This window comes from Ranitomeya variabilis, chromosome 7, assembly GCF_051348905.1.
Source record: "Ranitomeya variabilis isolate aRanVar5 chromosome 7, aRanVar5.hap1, whole genome shotgun sequence".
Classification (NCBI taxonomy): Eukaryota; Metazoa; Chordata; class Amphibia; order Anura; family Dendrobatidae; genus Ranitomeya; species Ranitomeya variabilis.
In genome coordinates, this window is record NC_135238.1 from 144959711 (window position 1) to 144979266 (window position 19556).

Consider the following 19556-nt stretch of genomic DNA (forward strand, 5'->3'; position numbering starts at 1 on the left):
GCATCAAGCTACTGGCTAAGGGCCATTTCATGTTTTATGTGCATGTTTTATATATTTTTCCAGCAGGTCTGTAGCTCGGTAATTATCTGAATTTGACATTTTAGCGCATGTGCAAGTGCAACAAGATTGCACACAGAGCCTGTCCAATCACCAGCAGCTTCAGGTCATATACAATCTTTGAGCGCCAATGTGTTTTTCTACTATATTCAATAGATTGTTTACTGAGCCCCATATATTGTTCTATACATAATGGGTCCCATATAATGTTCCATACAGTATGTGATGGGCCCCATATATTGCTCCATATATAATGTTCCCCATATATTATGCTCCCCACAGAATAGTCCCCATATAATGCTTTATATGTAATGGACCCCATATGATGCTCCATGATTAGGCTCATATAATGCTCCATATATAATGGGCCCCGTGTATGACATACAGCATAGGGTAGGCCCGATAGAGTATAATGAGCCCCATATCTTGCTTCATACAGTAGTATAATGAATCCCATATAATGTTCCATATAGTATATGATGGCCCCATATATTGCTCCAAACAGAATGGGCCCCATATAATGCTCCATATATAATGTTCCCCATATATTATGCTCCCCACAGAATAGTCCCCATATAATGCTTTATATGTAATGGACCCCATATGATGCTCCATGATTAGGCTCATATAATGCTCCATATATAATGGGCCCCGTGTATGACATACAGCATAGGGTAGGCCCGATAGAGTATAATGAGCCCCATATCTTGCTTCATACAGTAGTATAATGAATCCCATATAATGTTCCATATAGTATATGATGGCCCCATATATTGCTCCAAACAGAATGGGCCCCATATAATGCTCCATACAGAATAGTCCCCATATAATGCTTTATATATAATGGACCCCATATGATGCTCCATGATGAGGCTCATATAATGCTCCATACAGAATAGTCCCCATGTTATACTTTATATATAATGGACCCCATATGATGCTCCATGATGAGGCTCATATAATGCTCCATATATAATGGGCCCCGTGTGTGACTCTCCAGTGTATGATGGGCCCATATAATCCTATATTATGTTCTCATGGGTAGAGATGAGGTAATGGTTCAGTTTGGTTCGGAATCGGCAAACTTCCTGATATTCGCTGAACAATTCTTCAAACATATCCGAACACCAGGGTTGGCGTCAGTGCCAGATGCAACTGGGCAAGTGCCGGGACCCTTAGCAGGTGGGGGGCCCACTCGCCGTCATGGACACTGACGCTCTATGGAATTCCGGTGTCTGTGCCTGTGTTGGCGCCCGCACGTGGGCCCCCCTGCCTGCTCCGGTCCCCAACACCTGCCTTTCCCCTCTCTCCTTGCTCCACCTCTGCAGCATATTCTGTTTTCTAACTGTGACATTCAGAGCAGAGGGCACAATAATGTCACGTCTGTGCGCCCTCTACATCAACAGTCACAGTGCAGAGAGCAGGAAGATGGTGACGCTGAGGAGTCAGAAACAGAGCAGCGGCCAGGTATTTAATTTTTTTTCCTTTGTTTGGAGCATTATATATGGGGGCCATAATACACTGAAGCATCATATATGGACCTATTATATATGGAGCAGTATAAACTTCTATATTCATAGTATAAGCCAAAGAGTCATGCCACTAATCTTTATCACTAATGCTTGGAACAGGGCATCAAGCATCCAGTGATCTTCTTTGTGAATAGTGGTCTGTGAAGCCATGAACATATAAAAGCAGCATGCTGCTTTACTTCTTTTCACACACTTCTGATTTTGTTATCAAAATACTTTAAAATCTATGTAAGAATTGTAATTTTTTTAAATAAAAATTTTTTTATGCGTTTCCGCCGTGTTTTTGCCGCAGCGGAAACGCTTAAAAATGCATTCCCATGCAATCCTATAGGATTCCGCAGTTGCTGTGCCCATGCTGCTGATTTTCCCGCTGCGGAATCGCATAGCGGTAAAATCCGCAGCATGTTCATTATTTCTGCAGAATTGCAGTGTTTCTGCATTGAAATGCTCACTTTACGCATGTGTCTATGCCCACCATATGTAAAGTGAGCGCTTCATGTGTGGATGGTACCCAGGGTCTGGAGGAGAGGAGACTCTCCTCCAGGCCCTGGGTTCCATATTCCTGTAAAAAATAAGAAATAAAATAAAAAATAGGGATATACTTATCTTCTGATGGCCCCTGGAGTCCTTCCGGCTCTCAGCGGTGCACGCGGCGGCTTGCGTTCCCAGGGATACAATGCGCGAATCACCTGGGATGATGTCGCGATCACGACCGTGATGTCACAAAAGGTCCTTCGCGCAAAGCATCCCTGGGAACGGAACATTCCAGGAGAGCCGCTGAGGAAATCGGGGGTCGTTGGAAGGTGAGAATAACCATATTTTTTATTTTTTTATTATTTTTAACATTCTATCTTTTACTATTGATGCTGAATAGGCAGCATCAATAGTAAAAAGTTGGTCACACTTGTCAAGCACTATGCTTGACAAATGTGACCAACCTGTCAGTTTTCCAAGCGATGCTTGGAAAAGCGCAAGCATTCTGCAAGCTAAAAACGCTTGCAAAACGCCTGTGTTTTGCGGTAAAACGCATGCGAATTCAGCATGCATTTTACTCGCAGCAGGGATTTTCGGAAATGCTGACATTTCCGCAGCATTTCTGCAACGTGGGCACATAGCCTTAGACTCAAAATGCATTCTACAATGCATTTTAAAGTCAAAATACAGTAGATCCTTTTGGAGAACTAAGCTAAAATAATTGATAAGAGATTTACCTACTTATAATAATAATCCTTAGAGAGTTTGCACTGTGCCATTATTATTATAATTTTCTAGAAAAGATTTCAGATGTAAATACATTATATATGAGTGTAATATGGTTCAGTAATGCAGCTGAAAGCGACCTTCCATCCTGGCACTTATAAGTGGGTATACATTTGTCATGTATACTCAAAGCACCTGGTGCCCTCTGTTTGTATAATTAAGATCAAGGTTTCGGTCCTCTCAAATCCAAGATGGACCCCTACTGTTTAGGGGCAATAATAGACTTAGGGCTACTACTAAGTGTGCCATAATAGAGTTGAGGCTACTAATAAGGGGGGCCATAGTGGTGTGGGGGCTACTACTAAGAGGCCATAATAGTGTGGGGGCAACTATTATCGCCATAATAGTGTTGGAACTGCTAAAGGGGGTCATCATAACAGCGTGGGGGCTACTAATGGGGCCAACATAATAGTGTGGGGGCTACTAAGAGAGGCCATCATATAACATAAGGGCTACTAAGCGGGTCCTCACACATAGTGGGAATGAGCAAGTGGACCCACACCCACAATGTGGGTTACTAAGGGGGCAATGATACACTATGTGAGCTACTAAAGGGGACGATCATACAGCATGGGACTACTAAAGGGGGCATGATACAGTGTTGGGGTTACTAAGGAGTCCTCCTACGAAGTGGTTACTACTAGAAGGGCCAAGATATGGTATGGGGCTACTAAGGGGGACCATCATACAGCATGGAATCTATCAAAGGGGCCATAATACAAACTGAAGGATACTCAGGGGGTCCTACTATGGAGTAGGGGCTAATAAGGGAGCCCTCCTACAGAGTTGGGGCTTCTATTGGGGCCATCAGAGTGAGCTCTATTAAGGGAGCCATCTTACAGAGTTTTGGCTAAAAAGGGGGCCAATATACTGTATGGACTACAGTGGAGGCCATCATACAGGTTAGGGACTAATATGGGGGCAATCATACAGTGAGGGAGCCATTATACATCATAGGGGCTACAGTGGGGACATTGTACAGTGTGGGAGCCATCAAACAGTATGGGGGCTACTAAGGGGCCATTATACAATGTGGGGACTACTGTGCAGGCAACATATAGCTTTTGAGATGTTATGCGGTCTATAGTAAAGCTGTGGGGACATAATTTTGTATAAAGTGGGGCTGCTGAGACCACTTTCTGTGTTTAAGGGAGCTGTAGTGACATATTGTAAAGAGGGGAGCTGTACAGGGGATGTCTCAGAGAATGTTATGTGGGCACTTATTATAGGGGCACTTGAGTATTGTTACTGTTAAAGTGACTCATAGGGGACATTATTACTTTCTAGGAGGCAAAATGTGGGCACTGTTTTCTAGGGCACTTGCACAGGGCATCAATATATTCTAGAGGTCTTTTTTACAATATAGAGGGCTTACCATCTAGAGGGCACAAAGGAGGCATCTTACTTTGTGAGGGGCACAGTGGTGGCCATTAATAAGTTGGGCACTAAATGTAATGCAGTTTTTGTACCACACAGCAGGTGCAGTAATGAAGACAAATGCAATAGCAGCTCAGTATTGTGGTGAGAGTGGGATGAGGAGTTTGCGCAGGTTGGGAATAGATGGAGACGGGGCTGAAAATGTGAGAAGTCAAATTTGTCTTTGTCATAATCTCTGCAGAGAAGTCGTCATGTAAGTCTGGGCCAGATGGAAAGACGGGAAAAGTGAATGACTGCATCAGAAACAATGTCAGCTGTAAGTTACTTTATATAACTGTTCTGTAATCTCTTCTATTTTCTGTATCTACCACTATGTGGTCACCATATGGCGATAATATCAGTGTTGGCCTTTGTAAAGTGATTTACTTTCAGTAACAACCTGGTAATCTGCTGAGGTTCCCCTATGCCTATTAGGGTGACCCACTACAGTTTTAATAAGGGTTACCTGGCTAGAAGACCACTCAGATGCTTGCCCCTCCCCCAGGCTGAACCCCTAGGTATGCCTTTGGTGTGATGTAAAGTGGCACGGGGCAGTAGCCGTGGCGAGGTACTTGTCTCTTGCGCCCTGACACATAGAAGGTGGGGGTCCTGGCTGGTTGTGTGTGCATCATCTAAAGGGGCTCTACACCTTTGCAGACCACATAATGCTTGTGACTTTGAATGGCTGGGACTGCATATTGAATAGTTCAAAGAGTGAGACCACCACTCAAAAACAAACAGTTTTTTCCTCAACATTAACTTGGTAGGAACTATGTACAATAGCTAGCTGGTGCATAACTTCCCAAACGTTTCTTTCACAATACAGAGCATCTTCATACACAGTCTCTCTACCTCTTCAAGTTTACTTGTTCCTGACTCAAGTTTCTCTGACTTCACTACCACCCAGCATACTTGTAAGGGGTGTACCGAGACCGTGTGATGCTCCACTCCCTTTCCTCATGCTGATAATGTATATAATTATATATAATGTTTCTGATGCTGCTATGTACATATATTTATATGTTGTGCAGATGGGGAAAGTATAGTACGTCAGTATGGACACTAGATGGAGGTGCAATAGTGTACATAGTTTCCATAGGAGGAGCCAACCATGGATAAGTTACAGGGTTTTCCTTCACTGAGTTAGTAGGGGCCTTACAGCCCAGTTAGGGCAGTCAGTTCTGTAACATTTCAAGTAAAGAGCTCAGCCGTCCAGGGCCAGTGGTCCAGCAGTGCAGCAGAATAAGAACACAGGTCGCTCCAAGATGTGGCAGCTTTCTACATGGGCAGATACCCTCATGTTTTTTGCGAAACAGACAAGGGAACTCCTAAACTTAGTGAAGCTGAACAGGAAAGATGCTGTGGTACCGATCGAAACGGGACAAACCGGGTACAAACTGAAGGACATAGCGAAGAGCACAGGTAAAGTGAAGGATATGCATGGTGCAGAACTCTGTGTTGATGCTGTAACTGATGTGGACATGCTGAGATTGAAAACAAGTAAAGTTCTACGTTTAAAGTTGGAATTGGAATCTGTCTCTGTGCAACAACGCCAGCAGCAGAACTTCGGCCGCCCAGATCGGACTCTGATGGTGCAGAAGGTGTAGCTAAAGGTACGCAGCAAAGGGAACATTGTATTCATGTGACGTGGATCCAGGGCACGATTAAGCAATATATGTCAGCAACTACTACAGCCCAGGTGCCCCTCACATACTCCTATGGTCAAGTTAGTCAGAGTCCTATTCTCAATCTGCAGTTCTGCATCCTCTTCTCTTTTAAGGGAAATAGTTTGAGAATATGGCCATTTATTTATCTTCTCCACCTGCAAATGCCTTGGAACTCCTGCCTGGGGCTCTCTTTGTCTCATGTTCCCTGTTCCGTCCTGGCCCGTTACCTCTCCAGCTTGAGTACTTAGGGCCGCACCGCTAGGCATCCTGTCACAGGACTCATCTCCAGAACATCACTCTGTCCTTTGGACAATTCTCACTTTCCCTCTCTCTCTCTCTTTACTCAGGATCCCATGCCTCAGTCTCCAATCATGTCAGGGACACCCACGTTATGCGACTCTGCTTAGTACTCAGGCCAAAGGTCTGCTCTAGCTTCAAGCTAGGCCCAAAACCGACTTTCTAACAGGAAGCTGTGTCTGTCCTTTCAATTTAGCCCCTCCCACTCTGGGCCAGTGCCAACTTTTAGCACTGTTTTCCCCTTACTAACTAAATGTTGCTGGGCAGAGTACAGCTCTAACACTAACAACGCATGTCACTAAATGCATTGCACATCTAAATACATTTAAACAATACACATTTCCTCAAGGGGGAATGTGGGTAGCATGTTCATCTCCTTACCTATGCTTTGTCCAATAAGCATCTAACAGCACACAGTGAGGAAATGAAGGGTTGGGTTACTATACATGACACATGTATTGTCAATTTTCAGTGCCAGTGTTAAGAGTGGCTTTAAACATACTTAATGATAAAATACCAGTGGAAGTTTATCATACCTTAGTGCACCTGACATTTTGCAAGAGGGACAGAAGCCATGTGCATGTATTCGCTGTTTTGCTCCTTTGTCAGCTCCATGTTTCTAGCATGACATTCTTTGCATTGCTGTCAAAAACAGTGATTATTATTAAAACCAGAAACTGCTCGCACACCCCTACTGAGAATAGTGACCAAAGAAATGACACATTGCATTTGTTGTTGATGCATATCCTGCCTCTTCTACACAACTTTACATTTTATGGGGTTTGCATTTAGTAGGGACTAGAGATGAGCAGCATCATTATATTGCATGAAGCCAAATAATAGAAAGAGGCACCTATGATGCCGTATTCGAGTGGAAGCTGAGGAAATTTGCGCTGTCCAGGGTAGTGCAAATCATTTTGTACATTTCTCCTAGGGACCATTGTTAATCCGTGCTGCTAACCTCATCTCTGCACCACAGACATTTTTTTTAGAATTTGTGTAGCTGTACGCTTTATATGAGTCTCCCTTAATAAAATTATGTACTGTATAAATGGTGACAAGCATCATTTTCATTGGTGCTATTTTCTAAAAACTTACTATAATTTAACCCAATCCACAAGGTGTGTTGGATATCCCTGAAGCTTTTTTAAGCAATTTGGATTATTTGGATCATCCTGGTACAGGGTCAATCCGGCCCAACGGAGAACCAGAGGATTCTCCAGTGGGCCCGGGCACTGACGTCTGCTGGCCTGGCATAAAAGGCCGGAAGCTGCCTAGGGCTGATACAGTTGAAGGCAATAATGGAAGAGAGGGTGTCAGATTTGATGCTCCCTCCCCCATCATTCCCCTCTGCCTCTGACACAGCTGGTGTGCGATGACGTCACTTCATCATGCACCGTGCTGTGTGTGCCGGGCAGACGAAAGTGCAGCTGCTGAGACTGGAGCAGAGCCGGGATCAGCAAGGAAATGAGTAGGAAAGGTGAGTATTGTGTTTTATTTTTTGTGTGTTTTTTTATATATCAGTGAGTAAGTACTAATAGTCATAATACTGTGGAAGGGGCTATATTATATTCTAAGGGGGCTGCATGATACTATATCAGGGGGTTGCATTATACCCTATGAGGAGGCTACATTATATCCTATGAGAGGGGCTGTAATATACCCTATGAGGGGGCTGCATTATACATATGAGGGGCTACATTATATTCTATGGGTGGCTGCATTATACCCTATAAAGGGGCTGCATTATATTCTATGGGGGAGGGTACATTATACCCTATTAGGGGGCTACTTTATATTCTATGGGTGAGCTGCATTATACTATTTGAGGGGGGTACATTACATTTTATGAGGGGCTGCATTATACATACCCTATGAGGGGCTGCATAATATTCTATGGAGGGGCTGAATTATACTCTGAGGATCTACATTATATTCTATGAGGGCTGCATGATACTATATGATGGGGGCTGCATTATACAATATGAGGGGGCTGCATTATACTCTATGGAGGGGCTGGATTATACTCTATGTGGGGGCAGCTTTATACTTTATTAGGGGGCAACATTCTCTTCTATGGGGGGCTGCATTATACATTATGAGGGGACTGCATTATATTCTATGAGGGGGGCTACCCCAACCACTGCTATATCATTAAGATGTGTACTACCTTAAATTATACCCTGATATTATCATGTTTTACAGCACAATTGGTGGTCTTGTATTTATTTCTATGTGGCTTCATAGTTGGCCTCAAGAATGATTTGCTCTGGTGGGCCCAAGGTGCTCCAGTCCACAGCATTTGTTAATCTTTTTCTTAAAGTTTGTTTACCAAGCTCATATGTATAAATACTAATTGCAATAATTTTTAATGGCTGCTAAAGTGTTCATGATTTGGGTGATACAAAGTATTAAATAGACAAATATAAATGAACATGTATCATTGCTTAAAAGTCCTTTACCATAAAGCCTCATTCACACTTATTTTATGGCACAGAGCCTCTGAAATGTCCAAGCTCTCAGTGAGGCTATATTGTACCAAGGTAAGCTTCCAATTGATTCTAGTTGCTATGTTATGGAGGTATCTTCCTCTGGAAAGATTGCTTTTAGGGGGAGAGGACCTGTATAATTCAAAGCTACAATACTGCATTGTACAGCAACACAACGAGTCCCCACATCTCTGTGCTTCAACGACATAAGGACTTTTTGTGCTGTGGTACCGTCTTTATGCACTTAGCTCTGTCAGGTGTAGGCAGCTTAAGCATTCTTAAAGAAAAGTGTTACCTGATTACTTTGGTTAGTACCCACCTTTCTTTTTGAGCTCATAATTACTGCAGCTATGAAACATGCAAACAGGAGGGTAGAAACTCCAATCAAAACCCATGTTTCTACAAATGACAGTATATGACAAGCAGGGGAGTTCGTGTGAAAATCTAAAATAAAAAAAAATATATAGAAATTACAAATGAATAGACATAACAAATAGATTAATAATAGCAATCGACTGTATAAGACGTTTTCATCATAAACATTGAACTACATTGCAAAAGTGGCATCACCGCAATCATATAGACTTACAGTGCCTTGCGAAAGTATTTGGTCCCATGGAACTTTTCAACCTTTTCCCACATATCATGCTTCAAACATTAAGATACCAAATGTATATTTTTGGTGAAGAATCAACAACAAGTGAAACACAATTGTGACATTGAACAAAATTTATTGGTTATTTAAAATTTTTGTGGAAATTCAAAAACTGAAAAGTGGGGCATGGAATATTATTCGGCCCCTTTACTTTCAGTGCAGCAAACTCACTCCAGAAGTTCATTGTGGATCTCTGAATGATCCAATGTTGTCCTAAATGCCTAATGATGATAAATATAATCCACCTGTGTGTAATCAAGTCTCCGTATAAATGCACCTGCTCTGTGATAGTCTCAGGGATCTGTTTGAAGCACAGAGAGCATCATGAAGACCAAGGAACACAACAGGCAGGTCCGTGATACTGTTGTGGAGAAGTTTAAAGCCAAATTTGGATACAAAATGATTTCCAAAACCTTAAACATCCCAAGGATCACTGTGCAAGCAATTGTATTGAAATGGAAGGATTATCATACCACTGCAAATTTACCAAGACCCGGCCGTCCCTCTAAACTTTCATCTCAAACCAGGAGAAGACTGATCAGAGATGCAGCCAAGAGGCCCAAGATCACTCTGGATGAACTGCAGAGATCTACAGCTGAGGTGGGACAGTTTGTCCATAGGACAACAATCAGTCGTACACTGCAAAAATCTGGCCTTTATGGAAGAGTGGCAAGAAGAAAGCCATTTCTCAAAGATATCCATAAAAAGTGTTGTTTAGAGTTTGCAAGAAGCCACCTGAGAGACACACCAAACATGTGTAAGAAGGTGCCCTGGTCAGAAGAAACCAAAATCAAACTTTTTGGCAACAATGCCAAACGATATGTTTGGTGTAAAGGCAACATAGCTCATCACCCTGAACACACCATCCCCACTGTCAAACATGGTGGTGGCAGCATCATAGTTTGGGCCTGCTTTTATTCAGCAGGGACAGGGAAGATGGTTAAAATTGATGGATGGAGCCAAATACAGGACCATTCTTGAAGAAAACCTGCTGGAGTCTGCAAAAGACCTGAGAGTGGGACGGAGATTTGTCTTCCAATAAGACAATGATCCCAAACATAAAGCAAAATCTACAATGGAATGGTTCACAAATAAACGTATCCAGGTGTTAGAATGGCCAAGTCAAAGTCCAGACCTCAATCCAATCAAGAATCTGTGGAAAGAGCTGAAAACTGCTGTTCACAAACGATCTCCATCAAACCTCACTGAGCTTGAGCTGTTTGCCAAGGAAGAATGGACAAGAATTTCAGTCTCTCGATGTACAAAACTGATAGAGACATACCCCAAGCGACTTGCAGCTGAAATCACAGGAAAAGGTGGTGCAACAAAGTATTAAGTTAAAGGGGCCGAATAATATTGCACGCCCCACTTTTCAGTTATTGAATTTCCACAAAAATTTTAAATAACCAATAAATTGTGTTCAACTTCACAATTGTGTTCCACTTGTTGTTGATTATTCACCAAAAATTTACATTTGGTATCTTTATGTTTGAAGCATCATATATGGGAAAGGGTTGAAAAGTGTCAGGGGGCGAATACTTTCGCAAGGCACTGTATATAATACAGTAATTGTTATTTATATATACGGATTTCTTTTTCAATTTGTGTGTCTCTTACTATTGCTTATCAATTTTCTACGTGAATAGCCTCTTTAGAGAAAAAGAAGACTTGAACTCTAGCGCCACCTAATGGATGCACCAACTCTAAAAGTCAATATTGACCCTTTAACGAGCCTTGTGACATGACCTGGGATAAAAGTCAAATCAGAATCTCAATTTGCAGACACGTATTTTAGGGCGTTGCCACTCCTCAGTGCAAAGCATGAGATCTGCTTTGGTTGTATGAGTGGCCTCCAGCTCAAGATTAAGGGGCAACATTACCTGTAGAACCTATTCAGAGGTCTCTCATACAGCAAACGTAGAATTCAATTCAAATAAATTAATTTATCTCTAATAGCTGCACTAATACTGCATGTGTGAATTTAGCCTTACAATTAATGTATCTGCAGAGTCCTGGTCGTTGCAGTACTGTGGCTCCGCCGCTAAGGGGGGCTATGGTACGTCTGATGGCACTGAAGGAGTTCATCTGACCAGGTATCACATACACCAATACATTTCACAGTCGGGCCTCCAGGGGGAGCTAAGGGTGCTATTTATTAGGCCACTCCTCACCGTGTGGGTAAACTGGGGGTCAGGCAGGAAGTTAGTTGAGAAAGCTGACTGGGTTGGAACCAGGCAACACCTTGTGGCAGAGGGTGTTGTGGGGAAGATTCGGTAGGGTCCCTGTCAGGTTTGGGACCCTGACAGAGGCCTGGCAACAAGAAAGAACGTCACGGGACCGTGCCTGCTCAGCATAGCGGCGGTGCCCTAAGAAAGGATCAGAAGCGAGATATATTGTGCTGAGTGAGAAACAAGATCAAAGCAAGAAGGAGATTACCAGTAGGAGTCGTGCTGTAAGATCGAGGCAACATCCTACTGAGGCGCACAATCGGCGGCCGAAATGCCGAGGAAGTATTCATATATCTAGCTCCAAGCAATACTTCAAACCAACGGCAGGACAGTCAGTCACAGGCGGGCTGTCTCACCTAAATCACCTATGCAGACTTGGGGGGCAACCTGTATAGAGGGGCGACTCTAGAGTCCCGGAAGAGTTCTGAGCCTATCCGTCATACGGGTGCGTCCCAACCATAACACCGGGAGGGACGGAGGATTAGCAGAACATCATCTAATCGAGTTGTTGTGAGGGAACACGAGAAACAGACAACAGTTGTGGGGACTATCCCGTAAGCACAGCAGGGGAGGACCACAACACATAGCGCTAGCAGGAAGGCACAGATTTCCACCTGCAAGGAGAACTCTGGAGGTGCCATTGGACCGGCCGGACTTGCGCAGCTTGGTGGACCGTATTCCGGACTGAGGACCCAGAGACCTTCAGTAAAGAGGTAAAGAGACTGCAACCTGGTGTCCTCGTCATTTACTGCACCGCACCACCACCATCCACATCTATTATTCACTGTACGCCCCTCAGCAGGGTCACGGACCGGGCCTAGCCACCGTGACAACCCCAGAGCAGAGACTCAGAGGCCCGGTACCGGGTACCCCTCGGCCCTGCGGCAGTGGGGGCGCTACAACTTGGCGTCACGAACAGGATCTACTTAAGCCTGAGGAATCGGGTCATGTGTGCCTTGGAACTTAGATTTACTGTGCTTGGACTGTACTTTATTGCAAAGACTGTGTGTTGCCATTTACCGCCAAAAGTCGCCGCCATTGCAGCGTTCCACGGAGCGTGGAGGAAGAAGAAGGGCGTGCCATGGGAGGAGACTACCAAAGCGGCGCCAGAAGTAGCGACCGCCTTCTCCGACTCCTGCTGCGAGAGGACGACCTACCCAGCAGCAGAGGAGAACCGCCCCCTGATTTGCAACGGCGGGAACGAGGTGAAGAAGGAGCCCGACCTCGGAGAAATGGCGGCCAGGTGCATGCGTTGCCGCCGGATGCCCGACAGCGACGATGAGCAGCAAGTGCCCAAGCAACGGCGAGGTGATCCCGACCTGCCCTCATCCATCAGAGGCGGACTCGCGTCCACCGCCGGTGAAGGACCTGAACTCCTTGGAGCTGCCGGTGGAGGAGCCGAGCCTACCTATCCCAGCCACGGAACCATGGAGGGCGGAGCCACATCAAGAGGTGACTCCGGAAGAGCCACGGTCCGGGCTGCAGCCGATTCCAGTGTCCTCGTCAACGGAACAGATCGACATCGGTGGAATCACATCAGGCGCAGGTATGGACGGCACCCCTACTCCCCCGGCCGATTCTGCTCTCCCGACCGATCCGGCTCCCCTGACCGATCCCGCTCCGGTGACCGCTCCTCACCCCAGCAACAATAACTGTTTCCTCTCAGTGGAGCGGGTAGTCCTCACCCCCGACGCGATGGGGAAGCTGGTACCTCCACTACCGACCAAGATGGGGGAAACCATAGATGTAGGCCCGGATGGGGTGATCCTCCGGTGGGACACCCCCTGGAACGAGCCGTATGGAGCTCCGGGGGAGAGCCTCACCCTTGCGGTACTTACCTGGGAACAGTATAAGCAATGTCTAATCCAACACTGGAAAGATCGAGACGAGACTGAACAACATGATACACAACGTAGAAAGTCTGTGCATGGCAGGAAGGACGTGGTAAAGCGGGGAACTGTGCTGGCCTACCACCCGAAGAGAGGATGGGGCTCCATACAGGAACCGGGACTACCAACTGATGTCTTTGTTACTAGTTATAACGTAAAAACTCCCTGCTGCAGTCGAGATGGTGACCCATTGCAAAGGGGGGATCAGGTGACCTACACTCGCCACCGGAATGCACAAGGATGGTGCGCTCGGAACGTTCGCCGGTGTGAGCCTGAGGGAGCGTCACCTGTTGCCCCGATCATGACTGCTCCAGATTTGCCAGATCTTGTTACTGTCACCACCGTACGCCTTGTAGCGGCTGCTGAACTTGCAAGCAGGATTAGCCTTCAAATCCAGACACCGGTTGATCTGACGGCATCTGAGAGACCAACTACCAGCACAGGTGCTGCATCGGTCGGGGATCAAAAACCACCTTCTGCACCTCAAGAGTAAATATCTTAACACCTTGCCATTGTAAATAGTTCCTTGTTTTCTCTGTTGTTTTGCTGCTATGTTGCTGCTAAAACTCGTCCAGGGTTAACTCTCAAAGGGATCCCTTTGTTGACCCGGGATCCCTATTGTTTTTGTTTGTTTTCTACGTTTTGCACAAGTTATCAAAGAACTGCTGAATCATGAACAATGCATGATACAAACTTCTTGTACATAGTTGCACCTTCTTAAAGGTGCTCTCTACTGGTTTTATATAAAAGACGGACTCTTTGCGAAGATACGGTTATTGGAACTTGTACCGGAGTCCTTACGGTGTACGGACTGGTAGCTGAAGAAGCTGCGCTACCTCATAAAGACTTGGTCCCCTCTTAAAGGGGATGTTTACCTGTGCACTTATGAGTAGTACTGTCTTAAAACAGTAAAGTGATAATGATGTCTTGAAAGAAAGTAATAATGCTGATATGTAAATGTTAGATGTAACTAACTAGTTAATTGTGAGAAATGGTTGATAATGTTGATGAAAGGATGAGGACAGGAAGTGAACCCGTAGGGGTTAGTGGTGAGTCCTCCTAGGAGCCATATAGAGATGGCCTGTTGATCCTAAACTGAAGGAAAAATGTTATGTTCTATACTGTGTATAGTGGTGGAAGGGCAGTAGGCCCGGGCTGAACAGGGCGGTCCTGCATAGAAAGGAGAGGCAGTAGGTCTGGAGCCGTTAGGACAGGCGGTCCTGCAGAAATAAAGTAGGAGAATGTAGCACAGTTGCTTAAGCCTTATAACGTGTTATAAGAAGGTCTTTAGTGGATTTAGAGTGTACATCCTTAAAGGCAATGTTAAATTATTGTTCAGAAACTTGCACTAAGTAGAATACCCGGTTGGGTAAGAAAAGTTATTTGAAAGTATTTAACCATGTTTGTAACGTTTAAGCATCCTCACCTCCCATAAAGGGAAGCTCTGTTCAAGTATGCTTATTGTTATTGCACTCACAAAAATTGTATGTCTTTTTGCTGACATGTATTGTTGTTTTCTTCCCAGTCCCGGAGTACTGGATTTAACCGGGGGGGAGTGCAGCGCCCCAGAGTCCTGGTCGTTGCAGTACTGTGGCTCCGCCGCTAAGGGGGGCTATGGTACGTCTGATGGCACTGAAGGAGTTCATCTGACCAGGTATCACATACACCAATACATTTCACAGTCGGGCCTCCAGGGGGAGCTAAGGGTGCTATTTATTAGGCCACTCCTCACCGTGTGGGTAAACTGGGGGTCAGGCAGGAAGTTAGTTGAGAAAGCTGACTGGGTTGGAACCAGGCAACACCTTGTGGCAGAGGGTGTTGTGGGGAAGATTCGGTAGGGTCCCTGTCAGGTTTGGGACCCTGACAGAGGCCTGGCAACAAGAAAGAACGTCACGGGACCGTGCCTGCTCAGCATAGCGGCGGTGCCCTAAGAAAGGATCAGAAGCGAGATATATTGTGCTGAGTGAGAAACAAGATCAAAGCAAGAAGGAGATTACCAGTAGGAGTCGTGCTGTAAGATCGAGGCAACATCCTACTGAGGCGCACAACCGGCGGCCAGAACGCCGAGGAAGTATTCATATATCTAGCTCCAAGCAATACTTCAAACCAACGGCAGGACAGTCAGTCACAGGCGGGCTGTCTCACCTAAATCACCTATGCAGACTTGGGGGGCAACCTGTGGAGAGGGGCGACTCTAGGGTCCCGGAAGAGCGCCTAGCCTACCCGTCATACGGGTGCGTCCCAACCATAACACCGGGAGGGACGGAGGATTAGCAGAACATCATCTAATCGAGTTGTTGTGAGGGAACACGAGAAACAGACACAACAGTTGTGGGGACTATCCCGTAAGCACAGCAGGGGAGGACCACAACACATAGCGCTAGCAGGAAGGCACAGATTTCCACCTGCAAGGAGAACTCTGGAGGTGCCATTGGACCGGCCGGACTTGTGCAGCCTGGTGGACCGTATTCCGGACTGAGGACCCAGAGACCTTCAGTAAAGAGACTGCAACCTGGTGTCCTCGTCATTTACTGCACCGCACCACCACCACCATCCACATCTATCATTCACTGTACGCCCCTCAGCAGGGTCACGGACCGGGCCTAGCGACAACCTAGCGACAACCCCTAGTGACAACCCCAGAGCAGAGACTCAGAGGCCCGGTACCGGGTACCCCTCGGCCCTGCGGCAGTGGGGGCGCTACAAATCAATCATATTAGAAAAAAGAGAACTTACCATGAACATACAAAAGAGTCCTATTCACAATTAAATTTGAAACAGGAGGTGGAGAAAAAATGTGCATACGACAACTGTATTTATCAGCATGCTCCTTATCAAGGTCAATAAGACTGAAAGAAAATGTGCCATTGAATTGTTGAACATGACATTGTCCTTTGTCTGTCCGGCTTTGTAGTTTTAGTTCATTATTCAAAGTATATGCCAAACATGCCACACCTCCTTTATCGCCTCTTTCTAGAGTCAAGTTAAACGTCGAATTCTCTGGAGGAATAAATTGGCAGAGTTCCACTTTTCCCATACGAAAAGAAACCACTAGATGTGGCCATGGTTCTCTATTCCCAATAGTTTGTGCTATAACAAAAAACAGATATTATTATGGCATGGTTTATGAGTAGTAGATCTAAAATCATGTTCATGAGTTTATTATCTTTTAGTCAAAAATATTATATTTAAATATTTATATAATTACCGGTATATATTATTACTGAAAACTTTCAGAGAATTTAACAAAATGCTTTTTACATCTTTTTTTCCCTATTTTAAATGTGTGCTCCCACACATGAAAGCTATTCAGTATCTACTAGGAAGATAACTTGGTGATTGCAGGATGTCCAATCTCAGCAATTTAAAGCACTGGGCTCTGCAAAGGCTCATTTGAATGGACCAAGTTGCACATGATCAACCTTGACTCAATTCAGAAGAGGATCTGCAAAGCTCCGTTTTTGAGATGCAGATCCTGTTTTTTGTGAATGTTGTATGTCCTAGTTATTGGACCACAAGAGATTAGTAAGTTTTGCTCTATCATGGATTTTGGCAATACTCAATTAAATACTACACAAACTTAAGTCTAGTTATCTACAGCAGATGATCACGTAATGATTAAAATTTTCTAATCCTAAGCAAGCATCCACTTTAGGACGAAATTGGTTAGCAAAGAAAAATGTTCGCCTGTTGTGATGGCCAAGCCAATCACCTAATTTAAACCCTACCTTTGAATTGGGGCCCATACCTATATCAATGAAGATACATTGTTTGCAGATATGTAAATGGAATGGAGCAAGAACTCTTTAGATGTCTTGAATACCCAAGTGGCTTCAATGCTCTGTCAGTGTGGTGCAGTAATTAAAGAGGTTATGCTGCAAAATACTAAGTTATGGCATTGTAAACAATGAATTACTCTCTATGTGGAGATCAATAAATAGTATATGAATGGAAGTTAGTTGCCTTTAATTAAATGACCATACCTACAGTTGTGGCCAAAAGTATTGACACCCCTGCAATTCTGTTTCTTCCTGAAAATGATTGCAAACACAAATTCTTTGGTATTATTATCTTCATTTAATTTGTCTTAAATGAAAAAACACAAAAAGAATTGTCCTAAATCCAAATTGGATATAATTCCACACCAAACATAAAAAAGGGGGTGGACAAAAGTATTGGCACTGTTCGAAAAATCATGTGATGCTTCTCTAATTTGTGTAATTAACAGCACCTGTAACTTACCTGTGGCACCTAACAGGTGTTGGCAATAACTAAATCACACGTGCAGCCAGTTGACATGGATTAAAGTTGACTCAACCTCTGTCCTGTGTCCTTGTGTGTACCACATTGAGCATGGAGAAAACAAAGAAGACCAAAGAACTGTCTGAGGACTTGAGAAACCAAATTTTGAGGAAGCATGAGCAATCTCAAGGCTACAAGTCCATCTCCAAAGACCTGAATGTTCCTGTGTCTACCGTGCGCAGTGTCATCAAGAAGTTTAAAGCCCATGGCACTGTGGCTAACCTCCCTAGATGTGGACGGAAAAGAAACATTGACAAGAGATTTCAACGCAAGATTGTGCGGATGTTGGATAAAGAACCTCGACTAACATCCAAACAAGTTCAAGCTGCCCTGCAGTCCGAGGGTACAACAGTGTCAACCCGTACTATCCGTCGGCATCTGAATGAAAAGGGACTGTATGGTAGGAGACCCAGGAAGACCCCACTTCTTACCCCGAGACATAAAAAAGCTAGGCTGGAGTTTGCCAAAACTTACCTGAAAAAGCCTAAAACATTTTGGAAGAATGTTCTCTGGTCAGATGAGACAAAAGTAGAGCTTTTTCTGCAAAGGTATCAACATAGAGTTTACAGGAGAAAAAAGAGGCATTCAAAGAAAAGAACACTGTCCCTACAGTCAAACATGGTAGAGGTTCCCTGATGTTTTGGGGTTGCTTTGCTGCCTCTGGCACTGGACTGCTTGACTGTGTGCATGGCATTATGAAGTCTGAAGACTACCAACAAATTTTGCAGCATAATGTAGGGCCCAGTGTGAGAAAGCTGGGTCTCCCTCAGAGGTCATGGGTCTTCCAGCAGGACAATGACCCCAAATACACTTCAAAAAGCACTAGAAAATGGTTTGAGAGAAAGCACTGGAGACTTCTAAGGTGGCCAGCAATGAGCCCAGACCTGAATCCCATAGAACACCTGTGGAGAGATCTAAAAATGGCAGTTTGGAGAAGGCACCCTTCAAATATCAGGGACCTGGAGCAGTTTGCCAAAGAAGAACGGTCTAAAATTCCAGCAGAGCATTGTAAGAAACTCATTGATGGTTACTGGAAGCGGTTGGTCGCAGTTATTTTGGCTAAAGGTTGTGCAACCAAGTATTAGGCTGAGGGTGCCAATACTTTTGTCTGGCCCATTTTTGGAGTTTTGTGTGAAATGATCAATGTTTTGCTTTTTCCTTCATTCTCTTTTGTGTTTTTTCATTTAAGACAAATTAAATGAAGATATTAATACCAAAGAATGTGTATTTGCAATCATTTTCAGGAAGAAACTGAGTATTATCTGACAGAATTGCAGAGGTGTCAATACTTTTGGCCACAACTGCATATTCTATAGCATTTTGGTTAAAATTAAGGTCACTCATGATGACAACTTCATGCTCTTTCAAATCCTCAAAAGGAAAATAGCATCACAACAACCATACAGAAATAATCACAATTTAAAAAAAAAAAGCCAGATTTTTGTTCGCCACTGTACCCCCATTTTGCTTGCTATATATGCAATAAATAGGATTGAAGGAAAGGTATATTAACCATGTTTTCCTGACTTAAGCTAAATTTATACTATATGATATGTTCATATTTATTTATCTATAAGAGCTGTATTTAGTAAATGTGCAATTCTTGTCATTGTTTACTATGCACACTTTCAGAATTTCCCTAAATTGGCAGATTGAGTGGGTGTTCATTCTTGGATTGGATTTGATAATAAAGAAAACTTGGCACTCAACTTCTAGAATTTTTTTGGATTTCTTTAATGCAGCCAGAAAATAATATAGACGTTT

General features: G+C 44.1%; 1 protein-coding gene across 1 annotated transcript in view; it reads right to left on the bottom strand.

The window, feature by feature from the left end:
- The window catches only part of ICOS (inducible T cell costimulator), a 45398-nt gene that overhangs the window by 20051 nt on the left and 5791 nt on the right, over positions 1-19556 (bottom strand). Inside the window, exons 2-4 of the mRNA XM_077274714.1 lie at positions 16227-16580; positions 9038-9162; positions 6766-6871 (exon numbers count right to left, since the gene is read on the bottom strand). Coding sequence (XP_077130829.1) covers positions 6767-6871; positions 9038-9162; positions 16227-16580 — 584 coding nt within the window. The 3' untranslated portion in view covers position 6766. The remainder of the gene's footprint in view (positions 1-6765; positions 6872-9037; positions 9163-16226; positions 16581-19556) is intronic.